Source organism: Mesoplodon bidens (genome assembly GCF_964165515.1).
Source record: "Mesoplodon bidens genome assembly, chromosome: 8".
Taxonomy (NCBI): domain Eukaryota; kingdom Metazoa; phylum Chordata; class Mammalia; order Artiodactyla; family Ziphiidae; genus Mesoplodon; species Mesoplodon bidens.
In genome coordinates this window covers 75835843-75850042 of record NC_138165.1, presented here as the reverse complement: position 1 = coordinate 75850042, position 14200 = coordinate 75835843, and the positions used below count along the sequence as shown (strand labels likewise).

The 14200-nt window shown below is 43.0% G+C and overlaps 1 protein-coding gene across 2 annotated transcripts in view; it reads right to left on the bottom strand.

The window, feature by feature from the left end:
* The window catches only part of PLCL1 (phospholipase C like 1 (inactive)), a gene marked incomplete at its 5' end in the record, with an annotated part of 352878 nt that extends 339328 nt beyond the window's left edge, over positions 1 to 13550 (bottom strand). The window contains one exon of one of the 2 annotated variants that reach the window (XM_081243163.1): positions 13293 to 13550. In XM_081243163.1, the coding sequence (XP_081099289.1) occupies positions 13293 to 13535 (243 nt within the window). The remainder of the gene's footprint in view (positions 1 to 13292) is intronic. The other variant, XM_081243164.1, reaches the window with a different exon arrangement.
* Positions 13551 to 14200: the final 650 nt, after the last annotated feature.

Below are 14200 nucleotides of genomic sequence, written 5' to 3'. Positions count from 1 at the left end.
CTTAATCCAGTGGACTGTTCATATTGGTAACAAATTATATTTGTATTTAAAGAATCTAATAAAATTCATCTGGAATGGGAAAAAAAATCATCACTACAACAATGACCTAGTTCTAAAACCAGGATATGATAGAATAATGGTATCCAAAGATCTTTATGTCCTATTCCCCAGAACCGGTGAATATGTTAGGTTCCATGGCAAAGGGGAATTAACATTACAGATGGAATTAAGATTACTAATCAACTGACTTTAAAATAGGAAGATTATCTTGGATTATATGGGTGAACCCAATGTAATCAAAAGGATCCTTAAATATGGAAGAGGGAGACAGAAGATTTAGAATGGGGCAGGGTAAAAACTAAAAGTTAAATGTGGTGTGAGACGAGAAAGACTCCACTGGCTGTTGCTGGACTTTGAAAACAGAAGGGGCCGTGATCCAAAGAATGCAGCAGATTCTAGAAGCTGAAAGGGGCAAGAAAAAGGATTTTCCCCTGGAACCTCCAAAAAGGAACACGGCCCTGCCAATACCTTGATTTTAGTGAAGCAAGACACATTTCAGACTACAGACCTCTAGAACTGTAAGATAATAAATTTATAAATTTATTATAATAAATAAAAATTACGTTTGAAGACACTATGATAATTTGTCAAAGCAACGATAGAAAACTAACATTTAGGGTTTCTAAAATGTAGGTTTTGAAGAGTAAGAAACCTAAACCTGCAATCTAGAAGGTATGCCAAAACAATCCCCTCAAATCTACTGTTGTTTCTTAGATCCTTCTGACTTTCAACTGAAATATGTGCCCCTAGCACAGTAGATGTGGTGGTTGCTTTCACTGCAGAACAATGCAGGGTTGAACCACCTCAACTTAGTTTTAACACTGGCCCCATGCAACCAGATCAATGTATTCTTAAATCTTTTTTTTTTTTTGGAAATTTGGGATACTGGGGGTTGCAAGTTTGAGGGATAAAGAAAATAAGGAGGAAAAAATTCTGCCCTCCCCCACACCTACCCTACCAAAGACACACAGACTTAATATCTGTGAGACCTGGAACAAGTTTCTCTACCTCACAGAGCCTTGGCTTCCTTTTCTGTAAGGTTGAAATGATAACCATAGCTATGTCTTGCCAGACTCTTGTAAGAATTAAAAATAATGTAAGATCTTGACAATGTTCTTGCCTATTATTATTCTATACCATGAAATTGTAAAAGAAGCCTCCATAACCTATCCATGGTGTCATAAACAATCTCTCCAGTGGCTCCCTGGAAGAATGGGAGAGATGGTGGACCATCTCTCCTATCCTTCTCCCATTCTTAGATATGCTTGGTAAGTGAAGGGGTAGAATTAGAGAATGATCTCAAGCTCTCCAATTCTATAATAATGTAATTGGATAATTAAGCAGTCTTAAGTTGCTGGAGTACAAACAAGTGAGTTTTATATTTCCCACAGCTGCTCCCTCCCAACTATGCCATCTCAGATCCCCTTGCCCCTGGGTACTCCAGTTACCACTAATACCTGAACGCACTCAGATTCCACAATGTGTCAGTCTCTTTCAGTTATTAGAAGAGTTCTTTCAAGCCCTTAAAAACTCATTCCTATTCATTTTAAAACTTCAATCTCATGTTCAATTCAAGGTCTTCGTTCCATCCCATAGCCTCCAAAGCAAGCTAAAATGGTGGTGGTAGTTGCCGTGGCTGGGGGTAGGTCTAGTCTACCCGCTTCTCTCTTTCTCTTCCTCCCTACACTTCCCTTCTAGGGTTGGGCTGGAGGAGGGATAGGAAAGGCCATGGTCTCCCCGTAGATGGCATCATAGGGATGTTGAAGGCCCCACTGGGTTGGCTTTCTCTGCTCCTCAGGTTAACACTGAACTTACTGTTGGTTCTCTCTGTGAGGCAGGCATGCAAATGCTGACTCTGCGTGGAGTTGATGGTTCTCCATAGTGCCCTTCTTCCTGCACATTCATCATATTGGTTTTAGAGATCTGGCTTGGACACTGACCTCTTCCTCCCACCACTTACCCAGCCCCTGCCCCAGCCTCTTGTTACTAGAGCCCCTATGCTCAAATGGGTTCTTTGGGTGGGGCACAGCAAGATGCCTGGCCATCTTCCTCCACAATCAGGATGGCATCAGGGCTCTGATCGTCTGGTAATTCAGTACCTTCCAGAGAAGAGATGAGCATCAGTCCCAACTTACAGGGAGACTTGGTGGAGAGGGGAACTGTTCCATGCCACCACCATTACCTGCCCAATCTTTACACATGATTCTCTTGAGTCCTTTCTCTCTCAACTTCAGAAAGGGTCATGAGATCTTCCACCCAAAATGAGGAAAGTGGAAGGAACAGGCTCTCTTCAGAAACCATAACCCCCTTCCAAGGTTACCTCCCCCCTCGAAGTCCTCCCTTTATTTAGCCTGGGGAAAAGGGGTGGACAAGAGCAGTAGTAAAGGCTGCCTCCCTGTAAGACTGGAAATGGTGGCTGAACACAACAGTTCACGGTCCCCTGAGTCTGTGGAATCTTAGAGTCTTTTGTTTTAAGTTGTGATGGCTAATTCCAGCACTCACAACTACTTCCATCCTGTTACACCAACTTCTATGACATCTTGTTTACCAGAAGCCATTTCTCTGTATTGGTGACCCTGTCATGCTAAGGGTGCAACTATGAAGAATTTCCTTGGACTTTCTTAGAGCTAGGGCTAGAAAAACAGAAAAATAGACAAAACTTGTCTTTAATGCCATGCATTCCCACCAACAAACTAGACCAGTCCTTCTTAGGTCCTTCCCAGGAATCTCTAGGCACAAAGGGCCCTAAGCTGAGTATTCACTATTAGGTGTGTTAAGGTGTGAGGTGTTAATTAGTTAAAAGACTCTCCAGAAGAAGTAAAAAGCCATCAAAATCCCCAAAATTTCAATTCCCAAATGTACAACTTCTGGCAGAATGATCCAGGTAAAGAGCTATTTGTTGAAGCATTACTTTGTCCATTTATAAACATGGTCCCATCCAACTCCATTCTCTTTAGCACACATTGATCCTCTTTCTCTTCTCCCCAAACAACAAAAATCTCAACTCTGATCAAACTTTTCTGAGTTTGGCTAACATTTCTGAGTGTGGCTTCTCATAGCCCACACAGTAACTTTCATAAAAAACATGTCTTGGGATAAAGACCATCATCCCAGCTGTAGGACATAAAGCTGGGGAAAAAAAGGTCACCTGCTGTTGAGGCTTCTGACTTCCAGTGTGTCTAGCATTGTGTGTACACACATACATACCACTGCATTTATCACAAAACCAGGTTGATTCCATACTAACTGAACATGAGAAGGTATTAGGGAAAATATTTCTTGTAAATTTCAGATGTTTGGGGAAAGCTTTATTGTTTTTACCAAAAAAAAAAATTCCACTTTAAGAGAATGTGACTAAACACCTCATTGTGCAAATGCTGCAATAGAAAAAAGAGAGAGAGAAGAGAAAGAAAAAGCCAAAGTCCTATGTCCTTTCAATAATTTAATACAGGGCTTCCCTGGTGGCGCAGTGGTTGAGAGTCCGCCTGCCAATGCAGGGGACACGGGTTCGTGCCCCGGTCCGGGAAGATCCCACATGCCGTGGAGCGGCTAGGCCCATGAGCCATGGCCGCTGAGCCTGTGCATCCGGAGCCTGTGCTCCGCAACAGGAGAGGCCACAGCAGTGAGAGGCCCGTGTACCGCAAAAATAAATAAATTATTATTATTTAATATAATGGCAGATAGGTAATTAAACCTGACATATGAGGAGTCTTTCAACAAGAGAGCTGACTGTGCCTTTAACGCCTGGCCAGTCTCCAAGTGATGGGGACAAACCTCTGGGTACGATTTGGCCATGGTACTGTATCTCTGCCTAGCAGAATGGACTCACTACCATCAACACAATAAAGTAGCCACAAGCACAGTAATTTCATGACATACTCACATATTTAAATTTCCCATTTTTTTTTGGAATTTCCACCCCCCAAAAAAGGAACTAAATGATTAAACAGACTTTCAGTTTAATGGAATTCCTCAAATATTCCTCATATGTGTGATGAACTCACCTACCTCCAATGTAATTGGGAAGAAATATTAATAATAAAGCATCGGGCTTCCCTCGTGGCGCAGTGGTTGAGAGTCTGCCTGCCGATGCAGGAGACACGGGTTCGTGCCCCGGTCCAGGAGGATCCCACATGCTGTGGAGCGGCTGGGCCCGTGAGCCATGGCTGCCCAGCCTGCGCGTCCAGAGCCTGTGCTCCACAACGGGAGAGGCCACAGTGGTGAGAGGCCCACGTACCGCAAAAAAAATAAAAAATAAAGCATCATATCCACTACCACTTATCAAAATTCCAACTTCCTTGGATTAGAAACTCAGATACTCCTTACTGATTTATTTTATTTATTTATTTTTTTTTCTTTTTGCGGTATGCGGGCCTCTCACTGTTGTGGCCTCTCCCGTTGCGGAGCACAGGCTCCGGATGCGCAGGCCCAGCGGCCATGGCTCACGGGCCCAGCCGCTCCGCGGCATATGGGATCCTCCCAGACCGGGGCACGAACCCGTATCCCCTGCATCGGCAGGCGGACTCTCAACCACTGCGCCACCAGGGAGGCCCCTTACTGATTTATTGATGCTGGAAGACAAAACTATCAAACTATAAAATAAATCATATCAGTTTGCATTGATTAAGTAACAGTCCATCCTTAGCCTGTGTAATTTACAGCAAACTTGGATCATAAATTCTTGCTACATGGTAAAGATGCTAATTCTGATAAAAGAGTAAAAATGTACTAAGAGTAGTTCCAGTCATCTCAAGGGAAAGTGGCGTACGATATTATTGTAAAGTCATGGGTATTTTACATGAAAGGTTAAGAAGCTAAAAACACATAATCAAAGAATCCTTATCAGAGTTTCCCAAAGTTGTTTTCAGAATTGTTTCTTTTCGATTTGTCAGCTAAACTTAGTTTTTAAGGTAGCTATATAATGTCTGCTATTTCATGCATACTAGCTAAGGTTTAAATCAATATTATTTAAGAGGATGTACATCATAAAGATTAAAAGCAACCTCTGGGGCTTCCCTGGTGGCGCAGTGGTTGAGAGTCTGCCTGCCGATGCAGGGGACACGGGTTCGTGCCCTGGTCCAGGAGGATCCCACATGCCGTGGAGCGGCTGGGCCCGTGAGCCATGGCCGCTGAGCCTGCGCGTCCGGAGCCTGTGCTCCGCAACGGGAAAGGCCACAACAGTGAGAGGCCCGCGTACCACAAAAAAAAAAAAAAAAAAAGCAACCTCTGGAGCTAGACCATTTGGGTCCATTTCCTGGCTCTGCATTTACTAGCTGTATGACCTTAGGCAAGTCATATCTCTCCAACTGTAAAAAGGGAAATAACAATTAAAAATACTAAACTCATATGGTTACTGTGAGGACTGAATGAATTAATACACATTAATTGAACAATGCCAGACTCATAATACAACTTATATAAGCATTTGCTATTACTATAAGAAAATTTCTCAACAGGCAAATCTCTGCAAGATGTCCTAGGTGTTTTATCTATTAGATTAAACATAAAAATAAAGCATTTAATTATTAATAACATATCTAAATATATAATTTAATTTAATTATAGCATGGAATCAATAATTCCAAAGTATTTCAAAAGGGGAGTTCACTAAATGCTGAAGGTGTCTTTGCATCTTGCATGTCAGTCTCCAGGGGGAGCACAGACTCTGCCAACCTTCATCCCCCACTTCTGCCCCTACTACCTCCTCCAAAAATCAGTCATGATAAATGGTTACAAGACTGCAAGTTCAAGGACATTGATAGACTCTGTTTTGTGGAGGTGAAGTTTTCAAAGGAGATAAAGGTCAGAGTGCACATGGCGTGGTATCCTCTTTCTCCCCTCACCCAACAACGTGCTGACCTGGAGGGAAGCAGACCAGAGCAAGGCAGCTTACACTCACTTTTCCCACACAGTTGCCCTTTTCCTGAGCCAGACCCTAACCCAGCCTGAGCCAAGGGAGGTTTGGAGGGGAAATACATTCTCCTCCTGCTGACTCCTTATTCTCTAGCCCGATGGGGTGAGCTCCTGAGCAGCCCACCTTCATCATCAGCTGTCAGATCTGAGATGCAAGATATGGGCTTTAAGAACACAGGCTACTTGGCCTGCTTTGGTTTGAAATCACTTGAGCCTCAGAGAAAAGTACCTACAACATGATCAGGTCCAGCTTTCTAGAGTTCTGCCTTATAATCTTGGTCCCAGCTAACAGTAAAGGGTTTTTTTTGTTTGTTTGTTTTTTGTCTCTTTTTTACTTCCTTGTGCATTTATCTTCCTCAACATCTCACAGGGAAGGTGTTCTGAATATAATCTATCATTTCTAACCATTACATAGTACCATACAATGATACAAGTGTGCCTACTTATACATACTGCCTGAGCTTAGTCTAGTATAGATTTGCACCTGTTAACAGGCTTTTGAACAAGTCAGTGTGAAAGACTTAAGAAAGCAGATATTATCTTTCAAAGATTTTAAACTTTTGAATACAAAGTTGTGTGGTTAAGGAAAAACACAATATCCTTGCCAGTAACAGGTATCATAAATTCACAAATACAAATTAAGAAATCTTTGGGAACTAAGCACACTTACTAAAATAGTTTACTTGTTATGTTGTTTTGTTTTGGATGGATTACATTTTTTTCAAAATTAACTTGCCTTTCTTCTTCCTGGAGTGATAATGATAATATAAATATGATTCTTTTCTACTTACAATGTGCAATCCTACTTATCTCAAAGTAATGCTTGTTTAATTATTAGTGAGGTAATTTAAAATGGTACTGTGAAAATAAACTAGATTATATCTCTCTTCAACACATCCACATAAAATGTTACGAATTAAACTAGAAATCAAATCCAATTTTAAATCCAAAGGACTATTCCAATACTTTGTCACACTATAATTTTGTTGCCATCTAATGTTAGCTGAAATACACAATACATTGGCCAAGAATTAAAACAAAACAGAATGCTGTCATTATAGAACTTGACCATTCAGTTCTAACTGTTTTTATCAATTTAGTATACTCATTAATTATAATAAATTCTGTCTGTCATAACCTTTTAGGAGCTGGGATACAGAGATGAACTGGGGATGCAAAGATAAATAAGATTTGATAAAACTTCAAATAAACCTTTTTTACATTATTAGAAAACATCAAAATATGAGATTTTGTAGAACTCACAAGCTCCACTGTAATAGGTTTACTGATTTATTACCTTAGATTTAAATTGGAAGTGTAATCAAATTATTCTCTCTCCCCATCTAATAAACAATGGCTCATCTATTAGTGTTGAGATCCCAATGGAAAACTCAAAAAGGAACTTTACTCCTGCCTCTTACTTCTGTTTAGTCATCTTCAGCTGGATAATTTTTTTAATGTACAATCTTATACAGGTCTCAGTTTAGACTTGCTACTGAAAATGGAATTATGTTTAATGCTCACAGTTATTAAAGCTGAGCAGTCACTGGGGGAGCAGGGAAGCCTGCTGTAATTCTTTCTTTGAATTACTCCCCAGCATGCTGCCTGACCAGTTGCTCTGGCATTACCTAGAAGCATTAACGGATTGTTTGTTCAGTAGCACCAAAGGTAAAGTCAGCTGTCCCTGATATCTTCTCATAATACCCTGTGGTGCCTGAGGTGTTATTTGGTAATAAATGTTCAATTGACATTTTACTGTACAAAATTTAATTACCTTTTTTCTCTACTGTAAAAGGGGAAAGGCTGGAAAAACAACTCTTCAGTCTTAATTGCAGTGTATGTTTGACCTCTCAGTGGCTATGCAATTAATGTCTACCTTTTAAACCTTAATATATTTTCCAAGAAGGAAAAAAATTCTTGTTAATTCTGATGGTAGTAGCAAGCACTAATCAACAGGTACTTCTAAAATCTCTCAACAAAACATGACAAGGCTCTCTATCAAAATTTTATTCTGAATTCTCTTGAGAGATGCTATAAGACATCACATCAGAAAGGCACCACAATGAGAAGCAACCACTTCTAAGGTGAAATGTGACCATGTTTCTATGGCAATTTCAGGAAAAGTAAACACTCTGACTGAAGGTACTGGGATAATAAAACAAATCCACGCAAGAAATTCAACGCTATTTATGAATCATTCCTCAGGAGGAGCACCCACGACTGAAACAACCAAGGCACACTAACTGCACGCAGTAAGGCTGGCCAGCCCCGCTGTACAATCAGGTTGTTTATCCAAAGTTCACCCATAAGTCGATTATTTGGAACTTTTAACACATATTTCTACAGGAAAACGAGTCTATAAATTCTGATTAATTCCCACGCCAATCTACAGAAGCCTATTTAACTTATAATGTGTCTAAAATTTTTGAGTTATTCTTCAGTCACACTTAATTCCCTTCATAACTGTCCCTATAAAAAATGTTTTCAGAACTCCCACACAATATCCCCTATTTCATCACTCCTCTAGAATAATACATATTCCTATACCCCATATATCAGTCTAAAAGAGAATACAAACCTTCACAAACTCAGTTGTCTGCATGGGCAGGGGAGAAGTGGGCCGGGCGTAAAAGAACAGGTGTACCTTTCATATACTGACAACAAGTAGAATATCTGCCAAGCTGCTCTACCTTTTAAAATACAGTACAGGCCTAACAAAATGACCAAAGACAAAAGCAACGGCAATCCCTTTCTAGAGTCATCCATTTCCAGGTGTTCTGAATTGGAGAGGTGGAACTGAGACAAGATAGTTTACCCACAAGCCTGGGAGCCGAAGAATATGCCACTTTCTTAGATGTTCATGTTGTTTCTAACCTAAAAAAGTATTCATCGATGATGGGCTTTCTGCATCTGAGAATCAGCATGAGACCACAAGTTCTCATGTTAAGCAGACATGGGTATGAATCCTGACTCCACATTGTATCAGTAGCTGTCCATGCCTCCCTTCTCTACTTTACAGTTTGCTATGAGGATTGATTATAATGTATGAAAGCTCCTAGTTTAGTACTTGACTCATAGTAGGCAGCACTTCATAAAAGTGAATAAAATTTCCCTTGCCCCTTTGAGGACAGCCATAATTTTTTTTTTTTTTTTTTTTTTGTGGTACGCGGGCTTCTCACTGTTGTGGCCTCTCCCATGGCAGAGCACAGGCTCCGGACGCGCAGGCTCAGCGGCCATGGCTCACGGGCCCAGCCGCTCCGCGGCATGTGGGATCTTCCCAGACTGGGGCACGAACCCGTGTCCCCTGCATCGGCAGGCAGACTCTCAACCACTGCGCCACCAGGGAAGCCCAGAGCCATAATTTTTATATGGGTCACCAGGTACCCAAGGTGCATTTTTGAGGCTGCAGCTCAGAAACTCACTACACCAGCCCCACAATGAACATGACAGAATGAGACTGCCCATGATATAAAATCAGAGACATGAACAATATGGAAGTCACTACTCTAGCTGCTTCAGTGCACGTCTCAGCACCTCATTTCCAACTCCTATCTTCATCGCACACACCTATGTCCATGGGATCCAAATGATAATTTCTTCTCAAGAATTCATACTGAAGTAGAATCAAAAGGAAATCGAGGTGTTCCCTGGTGGCACAGTGGTTGGGAGTCCGCCTGCCAATGCAGGGGACACGGGTTCGTGCCCTGGTCCGGGAAGATACCACATGCCGCGGAGCGGTTAGGCCCATGAGCCATGGCCGCTGAGCCTGCGCGTCCGGAGCCTGTGCTCCGCAACGGGAGAGGCCACAACAGTGAGAGGCCCGCGTACCGCAAAAAAAGGAAATCGAAATAAGTAGAACTCTTCAATACATTACATATAGTGGGAGACAAATCAACTCCTTTTTTTTTTCTTTGGTCGCACAGTATGTGGGATCTCAGTTCCCCAGCCAGGGATCATACCCGCGCCCCCTGCATTGGAAGCGCAGCGTCTTAAACACTGGACGGCCAGGGGAGACCCACAACTGCTCTTTTATATCTCAATTCCTGCCATCTGGCATAAGGAATAAGCTACACTGCTTTCTGTTTCCAAAAATTTCTATTATAGAGTTATAGAGCTGTAAACTATAATCTAAAATGTTAAATATTTTAAATGTATAAATTTGATATCAAGTACCAGATAGTTAAATGGTCTAATTCCTTAAGTAGAAATATATTTGAATGTACAATAGTACATAATTTTTAGATATTATCAACCTTGCATGTAACTAACTTGTCATGAAGAAGCAATTTTAAACCACAAGTCATGAAGAAGCAATTAAGATGGAGTCTATTGCAATATTGTGGTATATAACAATGCACTTACCAAAAAACATGCAACATTTATCAACGTCAATGCTGTCCAAAAACTCACACAGAAAAACACAGGGAAAAAATGGACAAGTTAAAGAGAACTTAGTTTAACTCTCACATTAAATTTTTTAAAACTTAGGACTGGGCATATAAGGGAAGAAACATAATTTTAGTAGAAAGAAGACTTTCCAAAGATGTGTAAAGATAAATGCTATTGTTTTCATCAGCTCAGAATGAAATTGTTTTCTCAACTAAACACATATTTTCGCAAATTAGGGAGGGCAGATTTACTGAAAACATTCCTTTTATTAATATACAAGACAGTCTGTTTTCTGGCATGATAGAGGAATGCACTATTCTGATTTATCTAATATCCATGTTTATAGAGAATTAGCAGTCAAACAATTAGACTAGAAACAATACCTAAATTGAGCTGAAAATAATTTGATATTTGATGATTCACAATCTTTCAGTGGCTCAGAGTTATGATCATGAATATCAATTATCCCTGTACTAAGGCTATTTGGAACAGCATTTAATACTTTGATTAATATAAAATGTACTAAAGCCTTTCTTTTTTGTGTATGTTTCAGTGCCAAATAAAAAGAACTCTTGGCAAAACTATGAAGAATGCAATCTTTTCTCAATACAGAACATGTGCTACTTATTTCTTATATGATCTAGACCTTTTTTAGAAATTCTCATTTTTACTATGCTAAAGTGAACAAACCATGGCGCAGCCGATTCAAGATGTCAACAGAAAGGTCCTTGATCTCAGAGAGGGAGTGGCACAGAGTCCACCAACTGCCTCTTTCCCCACTGTAAGATAATGAAGGGCTCTGGGAATAGACCCCAAGGAACGCTACCCACCAATGACCTACCAGGTTATCCTTGAAGATTAACAGACCTACCACAATGACCTTAGACAACCCTCTAGACATCAAAATGTTTGGAGCAAATCTGAAGATATGAGGCCTATAAACTCTAGCGAAACTTTATTACATAAATCAGCAGCATCAGTAGTTCACCACAGATAAGTACAGATACATATGCTTATATATACATGGAATATTACTGGAAGGATACACAAGAAAGTGTTAACAGCTATGGGGGTGGACCATGTAAGTGGGAATGTGGAGTGGCTGGGAGTTTTCCCTTCAAACTCCTTTGCAACATTTGTTTTTATCATATGCATATATTACTTTTTCAATAAGAGCTAGTTTAAGATTATAATAATAATTCACTTCATTTTCTGGTATCTTTAATTTTAAAGGTCATTTATTAAATATTTATTTTACTATTAAATAGGGAAAGAATCAAGCTGCTACTCTGTTGCCTCCCTCCTTTTTTGTCACAAAAAGAAACTTCAAAACAACAGAGGCATCATTACTCAGCAAGGACTCTTCTGAGAATATCAACCAGCACATAACTAAAATTTAAAAATTGCAAACTTAGCTGCAAGAATTTGTATATTCCTTACACTCTGTTGCTTTCATTTTTTACAACACAACAAAAAAGCCCACTGCCTTTTATGATGGTATATTTTAAACTATCTTGAGGCTCTTGTTTTCACACAATACGTGTAGTGTCTATATCTTAGATTCCAAAATGTGTGCTAATTGTGATTTTTTTTAAGATTCAAAGCAATATGCTTTCTGACTTGTGGGTTAAAAGGAAAAAAAGTGATCATTTCCTTTTTATCCAAATTCACACCCAGAATAGAACACTTCTTTTCACATAATCTAAAAGTCACAAAATAACAGAAACTACTACAAGTCATTTGTAACTACCACCCACTCTTCTTTTAATATAGAAATCTCCCTGTGTGGCTTTAAACTTCCATGTGTCAGTACTGGGGAAAAGCCTAGACTATACTTGGAGCTGGATGGATGGACTAGGGGAGCGGTCTACCCACACCGGCACTAGGAGCTCCAGTTTAGAGCTTGAGAAAGAGACACGTATTATGTGGTGTATACACAGCTTAAACCTGAGCAAGGGTTTTTAATGTATTAACACAAGTACATTGAATAGTAAGTAGTTCCAAGTCCATCCTTCATTATCATCTTTGGCTTACTTTTACATGGAAGTAGTTTCATACTGACTGTTCTACCAAGATCGGTTTTAACGTCACGTACCGAAGATTACCCACGTGCATTTACGCTAAAAGGCCCTTTTCCAAAGCCTGTGGAAGGGTTCTGACTTCCAGGGGACCTTATCCCGATGTCATGCAACCAAGATGAAATCTCAAACAGGAAACAAGCTCCAAGTGGAAGGAAGATGGATGGAGAGAAACCCTGACTGGTAGTTGAGGGGTCGAGAAGCGTTTTCCCTGCATGTGGTGGTAACCACAAGGACCCGGGGTGCTGCTTGGTGGATTGGCTGCTTTTCGGTTGCGCTCTCTGCAGCGCGGAAACTGGGCTCCACCATCGCTCTTTACTTTGCTGCAGGGGCCACTGAAAACTCTGCCTGCCTACGGGGAAAGCCCACGCTTCGTGAGATCTCAGGACAGTTTGAGTCTCGAGGGTTTGGGGGGTTTTGTTTTGTTTTGCTTCACTTGAGGGTAAACTGTGCATTTCCTTTACTGTGCGGCAGAAGCTAACTTCTCGCTGGAGAGCAGTGCACACCATCCCGCGGGTCTGCATTTATATTGAGTCCTCCCTTCCCCCGTATATCAACGGCTTAGCGAAACTTTCAGAGAAGATGAGGAAAAGCATCCATCAAAACGCAAAGACGCAGAGCGGAACTTTTCCTCCTCTGTCAAGAAAAACAAAGTCACTTCTGCTTCTCACAGCCAAGAACTGAGTCTGGGAACCTCCGGACAAGGAAGGAAGGTTCGGTCATGAAGGAGATGGGAGAAAACAATGCTAAGCCTGCGTGGCCTCCGGACACCATACATCCTGCCCCGGCCCGTGACCCATCCGCGTTCCACCATCCACACCCACGCTCCCGGGGCCGCGCGGCCTCGCTTACCTTGATGATGCTGCTGCGCCGGGGGGTCGCCCGCGCAGCCTCCAGGAGGCCGGCCTCGCCGTCCGCCGGGGCCCCTGCAGCGCTGGGCAGCGCGATCCCGCTGCGACGGCCCCTCCACTGGCCCCCAGGGGCCGCCGCCACGCCGTCCCCGGAGGCGACGTCCGGGCCCACTCGGGGGTCGTCTTCGCTCCCGGCCGCGTCTGTCGGCGCTGGACCCTCCCTGCTGGCTGCGCCCTCGGCCATAGCCGAGCGCGTTTCGGGCTCCCCGGGGGGAGGCGGCACGCCCGGCAGCGGAGTCCAGCCGCTGGGCACGGGTGCGCTCATGCACCGGGAGGCGACCGCGCCAGACTTTGTTTCACCGCCCGGTGGCTGCGGCGGTGGCGGCAACTTTCTGGAGAGGAGACATCGCTCGAGTAGAGACGTCCGCGGGCTTTGATCCAGGAGGCCGGCAGTCCTTGGGGGGACCGCGGCGGGAGTGAGGAGATGTGAGCGGGAGGGAGAAGGAGAGGCGAAAAGGAGAGGGAGGTGTCCGAAATGTGATGCAAACGCCCGCTCTGCGCCAGACAAAAGGCACCGGGCGCCTGGCCGGGCTGCCTCTGAGGCCGGGACGCGCGCGGCCTGAGAGGGGCTGGAGCCCGGCGACCGCTGCCCGGCGCACCAGCCACCTGCCCGCGGACGGCGGCTCAGTGGCCCCAGGAAGTGCGGCGGCTGCGGCAGCGGCAGCGGTGGCGGCGGCGACCTCCACTCCGCTCTGTTGTGACAGAGAGGGAAGGACTTGTTTTGACAGCCCGTGGGGATTGGCAGGCGTCTGGGCCTCTTAGGAGCCTCGCCTCGCCGAGGGGGGGGTCGGCCCGACCAATCCCCACTAGGGAGGGGTGTGCCCGAGCGCGAAGAATGGAATGTGTTCT